General features: G+C 38.4%; 1 protein-coding gene across 1 annotated transcript in view; it reads right to left on the reverse strand.

The window, feature by feature from the left end:
- Positions 1 to 1,920: 1,920 nt before the first annotated feature.
- ZFPM2 (zinc finger protein, FOG family member 2) overlaps positions 1,921 to 22,470 on the reverse strand; it is a 307,216-nt gene continuing 286,666 nt past the window's right edge. The window contains exons 6-8 of the mRNA XM_066177442.1: positions 12,622 to 12,828; positions 8,126 to 8,350; positions 1,921 to 5,401 (exon numbers count right to left, since the gene is read on the reverse strand). Of these exons, the coding sequence (XP_066033539.1) occupies positions 2,910 to 5,401; positions 8,126 to 8,350; positions 12,622 to 12,828 (2,924 nt within the window). The 3' untranslated portion in view covers positions 1,921 to 2,909. The remainder of the gene's footprint in view (positions 5,402 to 8,125; positions 8,351 to 12,621; positions 12,829 to 22,470) is intronic.

Here is a 22,470-nt window from a genome sequence, read left to right on the forward strand (position 1 = left end):
AGTGCAATAAAGAAAGTGATATAATTGAAAACAGCCTATAAAGTTATGGGAAAAGATGGTTCCTGAACCCAACTATGTGAGCAGCTTTTTAAAAAATGCTTTCTTTTTTAAAAAAACTTATTTAAAAAATCAAATGTTAGTATCTGCTCCCCACCTAGCTTGTGCACAGTTTTACCTTCAGAGTGTGATGGTATAACTTAGGGGTTTAGCACGTGTCAGAGTTGCCAGCTGTTCCTGTGAAGTGACTAAAATATATAAAATGTGTTTACAACTGAGTAACTCTGCACCCACAAATGAACAAGTCGTGCTTATTTTGAGCTTGTAAAAATGGAAGCAGTCAACCAAATAGGTGATTTATAAAGAGAAAATGCTAGCAGAATTATTCTGTTGTGTGAAAGAAATTGGACTAGCCAGTGGGAAAAATATAATGCAGCATGTTAGGCTTTAATTTACCTCTGGAATATATCAGGAACCCTCAGCATTTCTGGATCAGAAACCGTTTGTGATAAGGATTCCCTCTTTCAGCATCACTTCTCAACTAGGTATTTGCTTTAACCCTGATGTTTTCCTTTACTTTCTCACTGTCTAAACACACCCCCTAGAGCTCTGCAATTGTAAATTACACAACTTATAGCCTTCTAACCTTCACCTAAAAAAGTTTTCATCTGTGCATGTGGATCTTTCAGAATTAGGTTATTTCTATCCAGATGTAATCACCTAGCTCTTTAACTCATTATTGCATGATGGATAATCTTCAAAATAATGTTTGCCATCAAAAAGGCCAAGATGTACAATCTATTTCAAATATTGTGAAGTCTTAGATATCCTGGTGTATTTTCTAATGCGTGTTTAATTGATAATCATGAACATTTTGCCTGTTTTATTCTCCCTGTGGTTGTAATGCTTTTTCTCCTTCACAAGTGTTATTATCCAAAGTATTTGCTGTAGGACCAACTTTGGGCCTACTGAAATGAATGTACACATCTGCTATCTTTGTTGCAAGGGAGAATTAGTACAATTTTAAGCACTCTTAAACCTGTATTTAAAGCCCAGCTAACGAGCAGAATTGATAACTATAGTTTTGAAGTGTTTATTATTTTTGTTACTGGGTTACATGTAGCTACACTTACAAATTAAAAACAGAACAGTTTCAGTTCCAAACTACACAGAAATGGGGTTACTGAAAGCCAGTGGCATTGTATGCTCCTTATACTAGACTACAACTGGCTGCTCTGCTGAAATACCATCCTTTTATGTAGCTTGTTCTGAGTTGTTTCTTTGGCTGATACAGGAATTAAAACACAACTGTTTATGTAATTATTCAGATCATGGTTTTGCTTTCAAATTTGTAGGATGAAAATGCATCAATAGGTAACTTTTATATTCTCAATTTTTTAAATGAAAACGGCATCCAGGAGACCAAACAATTGCAAGTGAAGAGTACTAATTGTCCATTAGTTCATATTTTAATAGAACATAAATTATTGAGTAATATTTCTGTACTGAATTAGTGGAGCAAACTGCTGTTCCCTTAAAGGAATGATCTTGTTTTTCATATAAGAACACTGAACACATGAAGAATCACACCAGAGGTATTAGGAAGGAGATTGTACCACAGATTTTGACATACGGACATACAGGGAAGTATGTGTTCCTTGAACAGCCCTCCTAGTTTCAGACCCTCACATTTTAAGTTTTAGTTCACTAGGCAGTCTTAGACCCAGTTGCACTAGTGACCTGCCAGTGGGGACTCCCTGGAAGTGAAGGCATTCTTTGTAGTCATAGTCTCATTGAACACTTTGCTTCCTCTGAACAGAAGGCAACGTTAGTTTGTTCCCAAGAGCTCTGTCACAGTTTATGAGCTCTAACTCCACCTTGAAAAACAAAATTTTTAAAAAATTCAAGAAATTACTGCCAAACTTCTCCAATTATCTGGAATTTTATTCCATCCATATACATGCATAGTAACAACATTTGTTGAGAAATTATTTCTATCAGAAGTAGAACATTATCTTTGTGATCACCAGTTGCAGTATTGCTACTCTTATATTTAAATATATCTTATATATGAATTAGATTCATAATTGCAGCATTGAGTTTAGGGTTTTGTTTTAGACTGTGCCTTTCAAAAGATAAAACTGATTGATATGACCTCATTTCTTACAATACTGCTTCCAGTAATTTTGTTCATTCTTTATAAAGTATTGCATTTAACAGCAAAGGTTTAAAAATTGAGACAGAGATGCATCAGCGAAAGAAAATACAAGTACTATACAAGAAAGAAAATGCCATCTTCATTTAACGTACGTTTCAGATTAAGAAAGTGGACAGAAACATACTGCTACATACAAATGCAAAGCCTAATGACTAAGGTACTGTATGTGCTAAAATATAAAGTGCAAACTGAGCCCAATTGTTCAAAAAAATTGAAATTTTAAGGCGACCTTTACAGCATAGTTGAAACTTCTTTGCAAGTTATATTTTAGCATATACATATATCTGCAACAGCATATAAGAAAAAAAATCAGGATACACAAGTGCTTTTGAAGCTATTTCTAAAATGCTTTTCTGTATTGTTTGCGACTATTTTCTTTAAAATCTACTATACAGTGCAAACCATATGTGCTACACAATAACTATACAATAACATTACAAATGACTTTAATATAAAGTTTTTAAATAAAAAATAACATAACTACAGCTATGAATACTGCTGGTAAAATAAATTAATATTTTTGAAAATGGCACCAATAATACACTTTACTAATGGACTGTAATGAAATTACACCTTTAAGTCTTCAACTCAGCAATAGTGAAATCTCCTGATTGTCCAGATGTAATTCAAACAGCTTTCTTTAAACTGTATGGAACAATATGCTAAACACATGTACCAAAGGCGACCGATTGTTTCATTTGACATGTTCTGCTGCATGTGAAGAGCAATAAAACTTCTTATGAGTTATAAAGTTTGAGAGATTGTTGAACTGGATGTCACACAGCCGGCAATACTTTCCACTGGTTGGAGCCTGGGTAGAGCCATTCACACCTTTAGCTATACTAGACAACTGTTCCTCTGCTGTAGGAATTGCTGGAGAGACATTTTCATTTGTAGCTAAGGGATTCTCAGAGATCCAAGAAGGAGACTTGTGCCCATCTTCATGCGGAGGATTCTGGGAAATGTTCTCTTGCTGTGGGTTAGCAGCAGGTCTTTCCTCCTGTTTTAGTCCCCCATTAACTATTACCATGCCTCGGTTTTTCGGCAGTAGTGGAAGAGATTCTTTCTTCTGCACAGCACATCCATTCGAAGGCGCCTGGCCTTTAGGAGATTCACTTTCTGTATTTGTGCTTTGATCTAAATCAGTATTATGAATGACGAGAGAACCAGAAATGTAATCACTTGGCTTTATTCCATAATATGGAGAAAGTTGGTCTGCTCCTTTAGCTTTCTTTATTGCTCCAGGGTAAAGGCATTGTGGAAGAAACAAATGTTTGTTTTCTTCTTTTGTAGCAATAAGCTGGGCTGCTTCACTAAAGACTTTCAGTCCTTGAAGTGTTGCTAAGTGTGTGGAAAATAAGTTTCCATTGGGAGAGGATTGTTTCGAGTTTCCATTTTTCTCACATTTGATTATGCTTCTCTCATAACTGACATCTGGGCTGTTTCTTTCACTTTCTGGGTTTTGAAACACCTTACTGTCGAGTTGTCCCAGGTCACTACGCTGATGAGCAGTGACAGGACAAAAATTCTGCTTGTGAGCCAGGTAGTTCTCTACCTTGTTAAAACTGATCTTGCATACGGTGCACTCATGGTAGTCCAGCAGCCTTTTGGGAGAAGTGGATGTCCTCTCTGATGGCGGTAAGCATTTTTTACTGAGATCTATTGGCACATCCATCTCCAAGCAAGACACGGTGGAGTGGGCAGTATCACACTTTGAAACTGGAACACACTTGTTAATAGACAGTGATGTTTCCAGATGCTTTGAGACTATTCCTGGAAAGATATCACATCGTGGGTGGTAACATTCTCCAAGGCCCTCAGTTGACTCTTGAGTAGATGTACAAGGATTACCCAGATTAGCAACTTCTAGAAATCGCTGTTGAACTAGTGGTGGCCTCTGCTCTTGCTCTGGTAAGCACATCTCATACATCTTCCTTCGCTTCCGAGTACGCATTGTTCTCTGCATGGCAGGCACTTTGTTGGAAGCGGACCTCTTCAGCGGGGGATCGTGGCGGGTGGCGCAGTAATACTGCTTGTGGACCATGTAGGTCTCATGTCTGCTGAAAGTAATATTACAAGCTTCACACGTGGTCTTGTTAGGGTCACTCTCCCCCTCTACTATAGGAGCATTGGGATTCTTCACATCCGAAGGTTTTCCATTTATCTTCTCATCACCATTGCTTGCAGCTGACAACTTCTTAGGCTGTGCACTAAAGTCTTTTTCATGAGTTTTATTGTTTGGCCCAATCAAATCTAAAACATTGGAAGAGTTTAAGCAAGATGTCTGCAGAAGCTGATTTTCTGGATCTGATGTGTGAGGAGCTGGATTCAGGATATTTATAGAGCTTTGACCATTACTGGGACTTACAGCTTCAGGCATTTTTTCTGGAACACTGGAAAAATCTGGTGACTTGGCCATCTGCTGCCATCGGCTGCTGCAGTAATGCTTTTTGTGTACTAGATAGTTGTCCAAATTATTGAATGTTATGTTGCATTCAAAACATGTAGCCCCTTTAGGCATCAAAGGACTGTAAATTACAGGCGGATAATTGCTACTTCCATGCCTCAGCCTTCGATGGACCAATTCTGACATTTTGGCTAATATCTCTGAAGCCTGAGGAACCACAGTGATGTCTTGGGGAAAAGCAAACTGGGAAAGAAAAGGTCCCATTGGGAAAGAAGGACCAATATTAGGTTGAACTGGCGATGAAGCAAGTCTTGGACTGGATGGTTCAGATTTTATTTTGGTATATGAAAAGCTCTGCTTATTTGCGGCAGGCTGGGTTTCTGGCCTCTGGTTTGGAAGGAAAAGTGGAGTCTTTTTTTCACATTTATCAAGCTCTGTATCAGAACTTGCATCTTTAGTCTGCATGGTCTTTTGGCTCTGGGGAACATCATTTCTGCTCAACAGGTCCGTTGCTGGCTGTAAACCTTCTTCATTTCCACTTGGAGAGTGTTCAATGTCACTTTCTCTCTGAATTTTGTTGCCAGAGACATGTAACTCTTGGTGCTGCAGTAGCTCCCTCTGAGTTTGGAAGCCAAAATGGCAGTGATTGCATCTAAAGGCAGCTTGAGTAAGATGCGAGAACAGGTGCTGATGAAAGTTAATCACTGAGTCTGCAGTGTAAGTACAAACTGTGCATTTCAGACTAGCACCGGGTGGGAGAAATTCTTCCATTTTCACTCCTACAGAAAAGACAAGCAAAATACAAAATAAAGTGACCATTTTGCCTCTCATGAAGAATACTGGGAAATCAGCTGCACAGAAGGTACAAATACAGCGAGAATGACTAATTTTCTTCTAATGAGATGGTATTAGTCACCCTGAAAATACTTGAATTGGTTTTCCTCAAACTGACAGGTTTTTCCCAGACTTTTGCTCTGCTTTGGAGAGCCCTAGAATTTGTATGCATTCATCAGAGCTGCAGGGTGAGAAAGAACAAGGGAAAGGATAAAAATAGACAGGACTTATTCTAAATCAAAAGGTCTCAGAAATTATAGTTACAACTAAAGGGACACATAATGTTCCCCATACAATATCAATGGAAATTCTAAATGTACAGAAAGCACACCAAGGTCAAGAGGTTCAAGGTTATGATGAAGCTTGAGGTACAGCCCTCAGTGTGCCTGAAAGCCACAGACAAAGCAGAAGTAGCATTTTGAGTGTTATTGATGCTCAGCACTTTGCTTGCATGGGTGGGAAGAGGCTACAGATCTAGTCTCACCAGAAAGGACTGGATGAGCTGTGTTCCTTGTGAAGGGAGGAGGAGCAATAAGACATGGCTTCACTGGCATTTTATCTTTCACGTATAATGGCTGTAGGCAACTACTGCTGTTATATGACACCTTTTCTTCCCAAAAGCACTACCACTTTATCAAGAATAGTACATTCAAAAACATCTTACAATCACCAATGAAACAAAAAACTCCATGTTTCATGGCATTTTGAAATTGAAAATGCTTTAAAAAGAGGTAAGACCAAATTTCTCTACTGCATCAACATGGATTCTAGTTACCTTTTAGACAACAAAACCTGAAAACATACTGATATGGATGATACTCAGAATTTAAAATGAGTATTTGTGCTGCCTATATGTACGCACATATACTCCACCTCAGTCAGGTGAAGTAGGTGTGTGGTAGTTGGACAACACAAAACTCTAAGAATACTGTATCTCACTCTGTGGGTAGCCACACTGTTGGACCTGGAGGTCCTCCTTTCTTCCCTGGCATCAGTGACCCTCCAAGTTGTGAGTGACATTTGAATTTTGACCTGCTCTTGGACTCAGAGGCCAGAAGGGAACCAAGAAACTACACAGCACTTTAGTCAGCACTTGCTTCCCATCAGGCACTCTTTCCCCAGGAGGCCACATGAGGGTTTAGCTCCTTCACTGAGGTGAGATGGTGTTTCACATGCTTCTCCATCCTGTGGTACAGTGACAGCAGTCTCTGTGGGACTTTGCTTTTCAGACAGGGCTCTGCATTCCAGCGGTGTAGGTCTGCTAGAGTATCCAGTGGGAACAGTAAAAGCAGTTGAAGCAAACATAGGGCTTCCAAAGATTACAAGACATTTGGAAAAGGAATGTATCATTCCTACTGCAGAAGGCATTATAACTTGTGATAATCTGTATAGAAGAGTAAAGACCGACAGAATAAGAAAGAGCAAGAATGATTGAATAGACTGGTTTATGACTAAAAAAAAGGGAAAGGCCTGAGGTTTAGCCTCTCTTCTAAGAAATAACTAAAGGTTCTTACTGGAAATTCCCCACAATCTCAGATCTATGTCCTTCAAGGAACACAGGTCTCTAGATTACACCCAGACATGGTCACTCACAGCTCATGGCTCAAAACCCGCAACACCCAAACCAACGGTATGTCAATAAATGCAAATAGTTGAAACAAATCTCTTGCACAATGGCTAATATTTCAGTTTTCCTCTGCATGGGGAGAAATTAATCTGTAATCTTCCCAAAGTATCTGGCTATAATTACCAAGCTGTAAAACACACTGGGCTGCATTCACCTGATCTTATTGTAGCTGTTGTAGCATATGGCTTTGCTGGTTTACTGAGCAGTGAAATATTTGCTAGGCAACAAACAGAAAATGGCAATAACCTGATAAGATCTTGAAGCCCAAAAATATCTGACCTCTAAATGAATGGCTAATGGTTTTTGGTGCTGTCTACTTAAAGAAGTTTTCACTTAGCACTCTTCTAGTCCGTTTCTGGGAGGTATCAAACTCCTCCAAGGCAATATGCTCAATTCAAAATTGGTCATCTACACCATGCCTATGTGGTGCTTAGGGACATGGTTTAGTGGTGGACTTGATGATCTCCAAGACCTTTTCCAACCTAGACAAACCTACGATCCTTTGTTTTTGTTATTCTAAAATACTATCCCCATTTTAAATTTACAAGAAGGGAAAAGAATATTTCTATCAAACAAGAAGTTTTTTATGAAACAAGTGTCCTGGTAAAAGCAAAGAGTTCTGGACCATGACCCTTAAAGCCCTCTGTGTAAGAAGCCTCCTCTAGGACACTAAGATACTACTTCATAAGGACAAGTTCTCCGGTTGTGCGCATGTTTGGTAGCTGGAAATCCTGCAGTAATTGATTGCATCTGGATTCCTGATCATACCTTCACCATTAAAAAAATGCTGCCTGTAGTGTGTATACACACATTAAGAGAGAGACAACATTCAAGTGAGGATTAGGGGATAAGACAATGACACTGGTTACCTGGAAGAGGTACTCATGTAGAAAGCAGGTCAGAAACTGTTGACATCTTGGTATTATCTACATGCAATGCTTGCATATATTTGGAGAGACATTGATCTACTGAATGTCTATAGTGAATAATTCTTCAAAAAGCTACATCTAGACAATGATACAGGAAAATACATGATACTTACCACTGTGAGAATTTAGGTGCATTTCCAGAGCTCTTGCATTTGAAAAGCTTTTGGTGCACTGTGGAAAGGGGCAGACACTGGATATCTGCTGAGCACTGTCCTCACTCTCCTCTGACAGCTGTGGCCCCTCTCTTTGCCTCCCACTGCAGTAATACATGAGATGGGCCTGCAGGTTCCGCTCACTTCGGTACCAAATGCCACAGGATTTACAAGGGAAAATGTCCTCTACAAGCAAGTATAAGCAGGTGCAGGTTAGCCACAGTTCACTTGGTGCCAACCAATTAACACAGTTAGATTAATTCCCCTCCCTTCCCCATTAAAAAATACTTATTTAATAAAGCATTGAAAGCAGAGAAATGGGTTTATTAATTTGTCACTTGCAGATGAGAGACTAACATGGAGACAGTTGTTTCTTTCAAAAGGATATTTTTTTTTTAAAGTTGCATAAAGAAAACTGCGAGAAGCTTTTGGTGCATAATTATCTTTAAAATTAAATTAAATTAAATGTTTGTTGGAAACATGCAATACTAATTCAAGAACTATGCTGTATTTCCAATACATCAATACTCATTAGGTGACATCTTTCAATTTTTTTTCAGCGTGAACAAGACTTTCCAGCTTTGGACCTTTGAATTTTTGAGTGCTAAATGTAGATCATTCTGAAGGATGTGTATTTTCAGTGTGCTTTTGCATTTATTACTGTAAAATCCTTTTGCTCTGATATCCAGGAGGCAAGACTAGACTACTTTTTCTTAAGATCCTATCTTATTGAATGTGATATTATACTAAGCAGCATGTCTGTTTCTTTGGTTCCTGTTCTGATTAATTACAGAAATTTCTGTATTTTTTGTCCTCTTGCTTTCAGTAAATTGTTGGTTTTCCACTTTTCGTTATGCATAGAGGATATTTACTGAAAATAAGGCAATTTTTCATTGTCTCCTATCCCAAAGTGTCAGCATCTCTCTGAGAAGAGACCATGCAGAGGTTGCACTGAGTATTTTCAGCAACAGAACTTGGGATTTTGATCATGCATTAGAGGCTACATACTTTGCTAATGTGAAGAGTAATAATGCATATGGTATATTTACACCAAGTGGACAGATATTTGTGTGTTAATACCCTGTCAAAGGATACCTACACAGTACCTGTGGTGTATACATCTCAGAAATACAAAAGATCTATTCGATCTTTCTGAAAGGTAAGCCTTCCATCTTATCAGTAAGAACAAGAAGAAATCCCTGCTCTTTTGGACCACATCTACACTAGTAAATTAAACTGTGACAGGATCCACACTTGAACACTGGAACTTGTTTATATTTCTAAATCATGAGAATAGGCCCTTCTATACCTTTGACTTAAGTCAATGAACACTATTGCCATTCATGCATAGATTTCAGGAATTATCAAAGGCATAGGACCATTCTCTGGTTCTGGACACCTCTCTACTGTTTTTGAGATGAAGACAGGACAAAATTATGAGTGGCTGCAGACTGTGACAACTGACCTCAGGGTCAGGCAATTGCAGTCAACGTCAAAACACATCTTGATCAACATCAAAACTCCTCCTGACTTCAGAATGCAAAGAGCTGCTAGAGACTGTAAATAACTTAGTGTTAAAGAATGCCTGTCTGCTTTGAAGACGTGGCATGTGTAGCTGATGATGTAATTCATTATCATTCATGACAATTTATGTTTAATTTCAAATATTGATGTGTACAGGACAACTGCTCTGTTTCAATTCCTTTGGCTGAACAAAGTTGAAGACTCCAACCCATTGACATGGATGAGTCTTTTATTTGCTAAATATTTACAAATGCAGCCAAAATTTACATTGCTTAGTTTGCTTCTCTGTTTGCAATGCTAATGCTTCTCTATTTTTCTGCTCATGAATTTGCAAAAAAATATTTATAGCACTACCAATTTTTATTTTTCCCTTTGCCACTGAATAATTGTGCATGGATTTCAGACACAAACATTTAATGGAACAGTTAGTATTCCAACATACACCACGATTAAAACATTACTGATACAGCTTGCATCATTTGAAATGTCCACCTCACTTTAAAGGTGACATTTCAACATTTGGTTTTGGCCTCAAATGGTTTTAAAAAGTTGAACTGTTGAGGTTTCCACAGAAAAGAAAGTCCAAAAGTACTAATAGGAAATTCTGATATGGGCTACATGTCCTAATTGAATTCATTTGACTGCATTCCATCAACGAATTGAACTTTCTGATTATCTTAATGAATTTGACTTCCAGCCATCTTTATTTCCTATGGGTAGGATGACTTGGACAGTCTGTAGCTGCTGCAGTTACGCATGGTGAATATGTGACTCTCATTACATGCCAAGCAGAGGAAATGCTTTTGAGTTTTGCATGGTGAGAGGATGGAATTTCAGGGAGAATAATATATAGGGATGGGATCTGGAACTATAACTACTGTAAAGTGATGCGAAACAGATAAAGGCTACTTGAAGTTTTAATTACTTAAAACCAAAATATTGCAATTTATTTCAGTGTATACTTTCATATAATGAAACATTCAGCCTAAAGCTGAATGATCCAAAGGTGATATTCTAATTTTATTTTTCCAACTAGCAAATGTTAGGAAACATAAAAAAATCTCCCAAACAACCTACAAAACAAAACCTACAAATTTTTTTTCAGATATCTAGAAAAAGAATGTTTAAGAGATGGCTCACTACAAATCTAGAGGTTCATTCAGCTTGTTGCTCGACTTCTAGTTCAAGATTTTAATGAAGAAACTAAATTTTACCAACTCTACAATGACATGAAAATAGCCTCTTATGATCAGAGGCAGAGTCAGGACCGATGTGGAAAATTCTGAGCTGTAAGACTTGCTATTTTATCACCTTCCTGGAGTCAAGAACACACAAGCTACTCTGAGTTGCTGCAAAACCTCTACAGCAAGAGCTGATGCATCATAAATTTAGACTCATCTTAGCAATGTTTAGTGTAGCTTTCCAGGGCTCTGCAAAAGTCAGTGCTGACAGAAAAGATGTTTCCAGAAATGTGATGTTGTAGAAATCTGACTACTTTGCCAAAGCCCAGCGTTGGCTCCATAGATTTACACAAGAATACGATCTCAGCTGACACAAGCTGTGCCCTTTAGGCAAGGTAACTCACTGTAGCAGCTTCCTTTCAGCTGCTGGCTATAAACACAGGCCTCCCCTAACAGTGGTAACTTCGTGGCATTTAGGTGCTTCTGATGCCTTATTTTCGAAAGGGCCTGTGCAATCCCAATTACTAGTTATGTCAGCAGGTATACCAGCTCACAGCTCCCCCACTGATGGCATAGAAATGAGTGTGCTTAGCTAAAGGGCATGAGGCTGCTCCAACTCACTCTTTGAGGAGAAGACTTGGATGATATGGACATTTGAAGGTTTATCTTTTAAAATAGGCTAACAATAAATATGTAGCTATCAAAATTGTTTACTAGAAAATAAGCACTTAAAAAGAAAAAAGTAACAGAAAGGAAAATGTGGAATGAAATATGTTACCAGGGATATTTTAAATAGTCCTGTGTGAAGAGCTTGAAGATGTTGTGACTGTTCAAGACTCAGTGTTATTAGGTGTGACACTGAGTGGCAGATCATGTGTTTGCATGTGACCTGAAACATTGTGTTCAGTACTTCATTATAATAATTATAATACTTAGAAACCACAGGAAGTGCAAGGAAGTGCTCCAGCATGGGGTCTAAATGGACAAACTTGCAAAGTGCTGAGAGCTAAAATGTGCAATCTAAGTGATGACTGGTGAGGATCATGGTAACGGCCAATATATTTGAAAGGTACTTAGAAAGGAGGATGAGGAACTAGGGCTGTATAAAGGTAAGCAGCAGTAATAAGCAAAAGCTAAAGATATAAAATTTAATTCGAGCTGAATTGTCCCAGTTCAGGAACACTCATGTCCCTCCTCTCTAAGAACAGCACTTGAACGCATGCTGCATTTTGTTCATGACAGAGCCCATTGATGACCAGAAGATGTAAAAGCATTCTTGATTAACCACATTGAGTGGAGATGCTACAATAAATCAGAGCTGCTATAAGGCATGATTTCTGCTATGTTTTGAAACAGTCACTGAAAGGATGTGTTTCTTTTCCTTTACTGTTTATCATGAATTATTACCAGAAACTGCAGTAGTAAGCAACAAGCTTACTTGACCAGCAGAGGCTGGACTTGGAGAGCTAGCCAACCTATCTCATCTACTCTTAACAGTTTCTAAGCCTATTGCCTCTGGGAACAGATCACAGAACCTCCACAAGAGGGCAGGTCAGGTACTCTGGGTGAGGCTCTCCCCAGACTCCTTTTCCTGCTCTTTTTATCTCTGAGATGATGGGGGAACAAAAGCAGGCTTTGAGCTGTGATGTGGTTTCTGTGGTCATGAATTCACCATTGCTGCATTAGCTCTTCACATGTACCTTAAAGTAAGCCGTTTTAAAAATCTGCCAGAGAATAGAATTCCTCACTTACTATTCACAATAGCTGTAGGCAAAATAGATGCCATTGCAGCTTGCTGTGGGAGCAGTTGTATGGAGTCCAGCAGGCGGGCGGGGTACATGCCTTCTGTGAGAGTCATCTGACTGGCAGCCTGCAGCCTTGAGTCAAAATCCACAACAAAGGCAACCAGCTCTTCACCCTCTGAGATGGCCTTGGTCGTGGTACACCAAAGCTGCCCTCCTGCAGGAAACAAAAGCAGAAAGATTTATTTGACAATATCGGATTCCAGAACTTTAAACATCAGTGCTATCTTCACGCCTTTTTTTTTTTTTAAATTTCGATGGTTTATTTAAGGCAAAGACATATACAGTTTTTACTTTTACTGTCTTCCTTCTACTAACATAGGAATTTTCATGTATAAGAAAAACAATTTGAGGATAGTTTTCCTAACTATTTGCAGCATGAATAATCATTTTAATTTTTTCATTTTGTGTCTTAAAAAGCCAGCACTATGAAAATCAAGATATAGGTGAAAATAACTTATGCAGCACTTCTCTCATTATTTTCATCAAAGTTCCTGTAAATTTTTTCTTTATGCCAAGTTTGATTCAGTTTGAATAGAAAATCACAGCTCAATAAAACCAAACAGCTGCAAGAAAGACATCAGATTTCCTCTTAAGGGTGTTCTTCCCCTCCCTTATGTTTGTCACCCTCTTTCTCTAAAAAATCTTCCCTTATGTAATATTCTTCGTAACATGACTGCTTTATCTCTGCTTACACTGACTGAACTTCCTGAAAAGAAGATATGCCAAAGATCTGTTTCATAAAGGCTTATTCAAATAAAGGTTTGTTTAAAAGGGGGGGAAGGGGGGAAGTGGAAGAACTTTCATCAAACAGTAAGATACACTATAGCTCTGTGCTGCAAATGTCACGTGTAGTGCATTAAAAAGAAAATTAACTATGCGAGTACATCTACTAATGTATTTGAATGCGATAGTGAATGCTCATTTATTTAACATGTTTAGACAGGCAAAGCACTTATATTGTGTTATCTACACTCTCAGGCCTAGATACATATCCAATACAGTTATGCCTGAAATAATGTTGCATACTTTATATGTTATAAAGCTTTTTTTTTTTTTTCCTCAGGTTTTGTATATATAGAGAAAGCTATATGTTGCATTCATTAGGCAAGCAAAAACTGTACTCGTTTTGATAAGTAATATTGCTGTGTTTATCTTTCGGCATAACTGCCTTTTCAACTGCACTTCATTCTTTTCCCCTTCAACGAGATTATAGTTTTAAAACAACTTGTTGCAAAAATCTGGTAGAGGAGATAACAACAGTGTATGATATGCCATAGCTAAATGGAAGAATTAGGACATTGTTTTAGAGAAATCTTGGACAATTAATTAAACCAGTCTATTAGCTTTCAAAGATGAGCAAACAAAACAGCATATGTGACAGTGTATTTCAGTGGCAAAATACTCTAGGCTTCCACACCTCCAAGTGGTGCAGAAGTTTCAAAGCAGAAAAGTCTTAGTATTCACCAGTCGGTAATACAGCAGTTGAAGGTGCTACTAAGTTTGCAAACAATTTACAGTGAAGGGAGCAAAGCATACCAAAGTTTACTTGTCTCCGAGATTAGAACATCAAATGGTGCAAATCTGAGTAATTTCCTCTCGAGAATAAGAAGATGAAAAGTGAAGAGAGTACCAAAAATTTCTACAAATACAGAATCCTAACGTCTGAGCTGTAATTCAAAATTTGAAGACCACAATGCGACATATTGCCTGATATACAGAAGCCTTCAGGGTTAAACTGGGATAAAACCTCTTCCAGAGAGAAACAGGCTAAATTTCTAAAGTGTACTTAACAAGTCTTGTAGATGAAAATATATGGAACACACACTGCAATCTGAGAACTTGAAATTGTGTGCTTTTGCCTCAAACATCACACAGTTAATTTCCATTATTAACATGCACTTCTATCTTATTTATATACAGAAGGTGCAATAATCAACTGACATGTTTTAGTATATTTTAATACAGAATAAGAGCTGTTTCTAGACTTTATTATTCACTGGATCTCTTAATAAAAATGAATCACTGCAGAATAACCAACCGAGACTTTCTGTATCCCAGAAAACATCTTGACATGCTGTGTACCCTTGAGGGGGGGAAAAAGTGATTACTGGGTCTCCAGCTGCAATCAGTCTGGATCAGCTAAAAGGCTGAGTCAGGCTCCTGGTGTTGGAGCTCCTCAGGGCATTGACTCATGTCCAGCGGCAGATTAAATTTGGACAGCTGAAGGGAGCAGTGACCCTGGCTGCCTGCTCCACCCAGCTCCTGCAAACTGTCACACCTACGGCAGGCACAGCCTGGTGGGATGTGTGACAGCTTTGGAAGCACAACAGTTTCTAGTTTGGCTTAATAAAGCGTCTTGGTTTAGATAGATAGGTATCTGCCAGGGAAGACTGAAGTCTCCCTTGGAATGTAAGCCCCTCCCCCCCCCCCTTTTCCAAATTATTATAAATTTGCAATTAAAAGGCTGTCAGGCAAAGATTTTGGGAATAGGTATAGCAGTTCTTTACTAGGGATACAAAAACCACCAATGTTGTAGTACAGAAGAATAAGCAAGCAAACAAACAAGAAATTCTAAAAAACCCTGACAGAGTCAGAAATACAACCTGACACCCTATTGGTCAGGGTGTTGGAAGCAATCCAAAGCAAGCCCTCCTGGAGTGGCAGATGTGGTTCTGTTGGAGTAGAGATGGTCCCGCAGAAAAAAAGGGTCCAGTAATGGTGAGATGGGTCCAGTCTTCCTTCAGGAAAACTGGATGACTGGTGACAGTTGTGGCTCCCCTTTATCTAGGTGAAGATGGTTTGGCTCCTCCTCCCTGGGTAGAGCATCTTACAACAGTATGATGTAATGTGTCATGTCATTGATGAGCTTTAATGGTCCATTAGCAGAAGATATCTTCGTGGGGGTAGTGGAACAATGAGCAGAGATAAGCAACACTGCTCCATCTCATAAGCAACACTACAGCATCTGATAAGCAACACTGCTCCATCTGATAAGCAATACTGACCCTTTTGAGCAACACTGACCCATCTGGGCAGAGATAAGCAACACTGCTCCACCTGGTTTCAAGAGATGGAATAGAATAACAATTTTTTCGGTTACAAAACCAAAGACATAAAGAAAATCAGAACTAGGGAAGTTAAATCAATGCCTGCATATGAACACAAACTTTTAGCTCACCAGGATTCAGATCCAAGAAGGACATTGTTATTTTGTTTTCTCTCATCCCAGTCTCTCATCCCAGTAAATGAAGCATTTAAGTGATTATGACATACACATCCAAGTTTTCATTAGAACATGATATTGTGTTAAGTTAAATACCCAGATGAACTCCCAAAAGATGCATTTATCCAGCTACTGGAAATGCAGGTCAGCCCTTTTCCATTCATTGGGACAGGACACGGTGCAGTCCCCACTTGTCCCCTTCTGTGCTGGCCTGCACAGAGAAAGGCAAGAGCTGCTGTTTCAAAAGACGCAAACGACTTCCTTCCTCTTAATGCAGTGAATGCAAACATGCTGACCTCCTTGCACAGCAGGAAGACTGTGGAAGAGAAGTCTTCTTGAGCCTTCTACTGCACAGTCAAGCAAAGAGCACAAGTCAGTCAAGAGTGACAGAAAAAGTACTGTCAAGTGCACAGAACCCGACAGAGGCTTCCAAATTTAATAGGAAGTTCCAGTCGTGACTATCATATGAATTACTATGCTGTCTAGACACCTCCGGCAGGGATAAGGGCTTCCTTACAGGTGGCAGCTAAAAATCAGGACAAAAATTCTTCCCATAAACATTTCTACAGGCTAAGACACAACTGACATATATACAGCAGTGTTGCAGGACCACAACAGCTTTTCATTAAGCATAGAGCAGTTTTAACAACAGGTTTTCAAAGGGATAATACGGAAGCCATAACCAAGTACCAGTAGTGATTAGGAGAGAGAAAGATGTTTGCCTGAAGTATTTGCAAAGGCATAAAGATTTCATAAAGAAACGTGAAGGACTACTATTTATATGAGATGAAGTTCTAATTAAGCTGGCTAGATTTTTTTTTTTTTTAGCCAACTGTTCCTCTTGTTGGAAATAGCTTATAGGAGTGAAAGTGTTCTACAAAGCTTTACCAGGCCAGGTTTCTCAGTCCTAAGATGACACAGGCATCAGAGAAAGAGAAAGGATGAACAGATGTTTTAACAGGGAGGAGTGACTGACAGTGCCTCTGAAATAGTCATGGTTACATAATTTGGTCAGTAAGCAATGGTAGACTGGTGATTTTGAGCCTCTTCTTGTCCATAATGATTACGATGGTCACCCATTCTGACAGAGCAGAGAGAAGATTCTTAGTCAGGCACAAGAAGTATGACACTGATGATGTGTATGACAACAATTATAATTTATTGTTCACACAGTATCTAAATATTGTCAATACAGTATACAATACAAACAAGTCTAAAGGATGATAGTATAAACAGGTTCAGCTAGAAACATACAGGTTTACAGTCTTTGGCCTTACAGAATGCAAAGCAAAAAGCACCCTCTTGCTACCATAGGATTTTATCTTTGTTTGTGGCCAGATCTTCACGCTTTTACTCACCCATTCTAAACTGAATGCTCCCTATCTTTGGGCTGATGTCCCCTGCAGGTGTTCCTGCCGGGGGCAGGGGAAGGACACCAGGAACCCATATGGAAGCTACCTGCCACCTTGGGAGACCAATTTGTCCAGACAGCCCAGTCTCCAGCAGCCTTTTATACCCTGTTTCAGGCCGATGTGTACTAAAGTCAATCGCAACCATCACGGCTCCCCCATCTTTGGAATGCATTCATTATGCGAGCCTCCAGACAGTTCCTCCCGCAATTCCCACCCGGTGTTCTTATCTTAGGGCAATTCCCACCTGGTGTAGTTATCTTTGGACAAATCATACTGCCCATCAGAGACAATAGCAAGGAAAAGCGTATGTGCCTCGTGCAGAGGATGCACGGGAAGCTTTCTGCATCCTCTGACTGTATTTCGTCACCATCACAAGCACTTACACTGAAAGGGGTCTTACGGTTTTACATGCTAAAGTAGTAATGAAAGTCTTACTCCTGTGCAGTGCAGAAGGGAAGGTTTTAGATCAGCAGAAGGGTTTGTAACATTGGAAAACCGTTTTCTTTGTAACATTGGAAAGCTTCTTGGGCATAAAAAGTATTGTTTTATATCTATGGTTAAATCAAGCAAAATCATATGATATACAACACACATGTCAAGCAGAAGAAAAAAAAAAGTCTGTAAACACTGTGTATTTATTTGAACTCTTTTTCTTGTTCAGAATCCAAGGAATTAAAAGTGCTCATTTGTTTAATCATCAAAAGACAGGAAAGCTAAAGAATATCATGTTGTGCAAACTAGAGCAAAAAATTACACTCCAATTGAGCTGGCATGAGTTCTCTACCAAAAGACATCAGGCACTGAAGCAGTTACCTGATGCCTTCAGACCATCCACCAAATGGGAAGGTTATTTCAGGGTTCTCTTCTTTGCCTGCATCCTTCACTGCAAATACATCTACCGCTTGAAAATAACACCAACACCCTTAAATAACAACAAAAACCCCAACCCAAACCAAAAACTTTCTGTGAAAATGAAAGAGTAAGGTCCTGATGTCCCTGAAAAAACTGTGTACTTACTGTTCTTTGTAATGTTTATGATCAAGATTCTTGTGCAAACAGATCTGGTTCCTAACAGGAAGCTTATAAATCATACTCATAATTGCTGTCAAAACTGCAGTGGAGTGTACTGCAAGTTTCGATAATAAAGAATAGAGTCACAGTTCAAACTTGATTACATTTTGGAAATTCATGGTGCTCTTACAAGAATCAGTGGTCTTAAATATCTTCTTCTCCTGCCAAATTTTTCACTTGCACTTTTTATTATTTATGAAATCAGTGTCTGCACAATGTCAAGCAGACCTCTGCTGATAAACTCTAATTAAGATTAAGACAAGCCTTTTGGAAAGGATCCCATCATTAGCAAACATGATAAACACAAAAATACTCCCTACTTGTCAACCAGGAGCAATTCAGTAACCTAACAGTATTATCTGTTGCTAGGCTACAGGGCTGACAAAGCTTCAATTATATTGTATGGCCATACCTATAGAAAACTGTATGGGAAAATGTATCTAATATAAAAGCATTTAACTTCACCCATGCTATCTGTAATTCATGGCTTCCCTCAATGGCAAAAAATCAGGTTAATAATTACATAGCATGCTGAAAAAAATCTTAGCGATGTGTCATGTTTGCACAATTTTTTCTAATTTATCTCTATGATTGATGGACATTTACTTTGTAAAAATAATAAAATGCAAGCAATGGGATGCTGTAAACCAGAAGTGTAACTACATCTGGAGTCATCAAGATACAGAATCACACTTAGTATAAAAAAAAATAGTAAATGGAACCAATTAAATCATACTTAGATGCAGTAATATACTACTTTCTGTATTCAGAATAAGGAGTAATATGGTGATAGATGTGCATGTTAATTCAAAACTTTATTTTATGTAGGACAGACACCAAAATCAGAAAAAAATCTTATTTTTAAACAACCCTTCCTTTTTTTCTTCTACGTTTGATTTTTTTTTAAACAAAGGGACCTCTACTATCCTATCTGAAATAAGAAATTTGCTCTGAAAATGTAACTAAATGGCCATTCACTCACATAGGGATCCTCAGAACCCTAAAACCCTATACCACTTCCAGGGAAAACACAGAATCCTGCACAGTGAGCCTTGTGATGGTGGACTGCTACTTTTTTGGGTTTTTTTCCCCCCACTTATGTTTTGCAGGCCTTAAGGAACAATAATTTGCAGACTGTGGATCACATTCTGCAAAGAGATTATACATAAGGTCAGACTCACCTAACTCCACTGGGAAAAAGAGCTTCAAAATGGATGAAAATTAAGCCTCTTGATTCATATTGTTTCTTTTAGGAAAAGTACCTTAAGAAAGCAAGTACTTCAAACCAGCATTTCCACTGAGTAGAGGTGTTTCACAGATTGAGAAGCATAATGACATACAAACTTATGTTCAAAAGCAAATTCCAGTTTCCCTGTCTTTAGTATCAGTTGATTTTCCTTGCTAAACTATCTGAGTCTTGGGGTTTTTTTGACCCAGAAATCCCACACACCTTCCATAGAAGTTTAGGAAATCAATGGCAATTTCTATTAAAAGCAGCACTCACTGTCAGTTAATTCCGAAGTATTACTTCTGTATAGTAAAATTTGAGCTTACTGGACTTGATTGCATTGCTGCAACAACATAATAGCCCATTTCCTGTACACACATCTTTTTGCAAGAAGGGTCAAAAGACTATCAGAATTTATTTAAACAACAGACTGTTGCTCTTAGCAACTTCCAGGCACCATCAACTGAATTAAACCTTCCTCTCCCAATAAAACATTCCAACTTGCAAAAAATTGTGCTTTTTAGTAATGGTAATGCAGGTTGGAGTTAATTTATTTTCTTCCCTCCTTTGTTCCACAGGTTAAGCATTTAGGGAAAATTTGCACATCACAATAGGATGGGATCTTCATATTTGGGTTTCTTCTGTTTCTCACCCATGGGGTTGTGACGACTCAGCATATTGAATGTCATTTCAGTACAAGTTACTGGGCAGATCTCTAATTTTTGACAAGAACAAAGTACATATATCTATATGTGAACACATTGTTTAATAAAAAATTATAATTCATTCAAATCCAATACTGTTGAAATTTTTGACAGTAGAGTGGTACAAGGAACAGAACTTATAAATTATGTGTGCCCCTTCTTTGAAAAATGCTTTGGAGGTTTCTTTGTGCATTGGCAAATACAGTAGGAATATGAGTTATTGTGTGAATCCTCCTGCACAGCACCTGATAAAAGAATAAAGAGCTGTGACATATTCTTAAAACAATAGAGGAATTAAAGAGAAACAATGGGCCAGCTGCTTCATTAATACAATCAAAAGACAGCCCAGCACAGAGGAGTCCAGATAATTAAGCACTACTCTTTTAGACCTCTTTTCTGTAATAAAATTGCTAAAAATTTATTAACTACTTCATAGTTGTTAGATAGATCTATGTACTTGTTTATTTGGGTTGATTAATGCCTTTTCAGTATTCTACAACATGCCAACTCATGGTTCATACAAGTTTTTGAATAAAATAATGTAGGACTATGTGATACGGATCTGTGGTATATACAGCAATAAATCAAAGGCATTTTGTGAACAGTCTTTCCAGTTGCTAAATAATTCTTAGCATTTTTCACAAGGGTACACAAAATATGCACTTTGCACAGCATTTTTGCTATTAATGCATTTTAACGTTGGGGTTCCAGCTGTTTCTCTGTGAAGTATCTCAAAAATCACCCCTGCAAATTCAGACTACTCAAACTCTCACCAAAAACAGCTTTACTGCTACATGATTTCCTAGCTTCTTCTGTAATTTTTCCTTGTTTACTGATCAAAGGAGATTGCCAAAAGAGATTTGACCTTTAATTTTAACTACCCACTGCAAAAGCCTGCAAAAAAAAAAGGAAAATCTACTATACTGTATAAAAATAAACCAATACAGTGGACAAATCAGTTCTGTTGCCACTTTTACTATTATCTTTGTGTTCAGCATAGAATATGGAGCCTTAATTTTTAGCTCTCTGAACAAAAGGCAAAATGAAGAAACTGCAGTGGTATTTTCCAGAAGCAATGCAACAGAAAAATACTCGGCTTAATGGCTCTAGTCGAATTAAAACCCTGTATTTAGAGATATAAGATCTCTGACCAGAAACAGGGAAGAAAATACTCCTTAGGAATATAGCTCTTGCTCCTTCATGTGAGTCAACCTGAGCTTTGGGTCTGACTTCAGCTTAGTCATATGCTGACAGCTGACAGCGTATTCATCTGAATAGATGATTTTATGGTTAAAACTGTCAGGCATCATATAGCTGATAAAGACGAAAAGAAAAATATGAAAGGAACTCGCCAGTCCTAGGGGAGAGAACTCCTAAACGTGGCATCTCAGTGTGAGTGTCAGGGGTCGGTCTTTCCCTTGCTGCAGTACTACTATCACTAACATCACCGTCTTACGGCAGCTGCTCTCAAATTCACGCTGCAAAAACCTTCCTCAGCTGAACCCCAAATAAAGCACAGTGTTCCTGAAGAGTAAAGAGTGCAAGGAACAGAGTTTGACCTCTTGTTTTTAACACTGGTGTACGCCTGCATTTTGTTAGTTTGAGGATTTTTATGCGTTTCCTCCAATTAAATGTCTGCACGTAACACTCAACAGAGTTCTAATAGGTAAAGAGGCAAAATAGATTAGTGCTCCAAAAATATTCACAGGAAAATAATGTGGTAATTTTATTTGCCATTTTCCCCCCGATAGAGCTGTCACAGCTTATTTACCACAGGGGGAGACAGTTAAACCCATATCCTTAGAAGTTCTATGCATTTAAGAGGCTTATATATCTCTTCTGGGACCCTCGTTCAAATCCTGGGCTAATCAGAATGAATACATATCTTTCTATTAGATGGCTCTAAAAAGTCTTAGGTGATATCAGCTCCTGGTGGACGACAGTCCACAGCGTAAAACTATTAAACGTTTGGCACCAATGGCAATACTTGCGAAATGAAGCTGAAAACTGTAATATCCTCCCACATCACAAGAAGTTAAGTCTGCTGCTCAGAGGTTGAAATTAAAGCCTGCCACAAATGCTAAACTTGTTCTATTTCCTTAATTCAGCATAAACTCAAACAAGGAAGTCGAAGAAGTTCTTTCCAAAGTTTAGTGAT

Source organism: Chamaea fasciata, unplaced genomic scaffold (genome assembly GCF_029207755.1).
Source record: "Chamaea fasciata isolate MVZ Bird 193981 ecotype frontalis unplaced genomic scaffold, bChaFas1.0.hap1 SCAF_1, whole genome shotgun sequence".
Classification (NCBI taxonomy): Eukaryota; Metazoa; Chordata; class Aves; order Passeriformes; family Sylviidae; genus Chamaea; species Chamaea fasciata.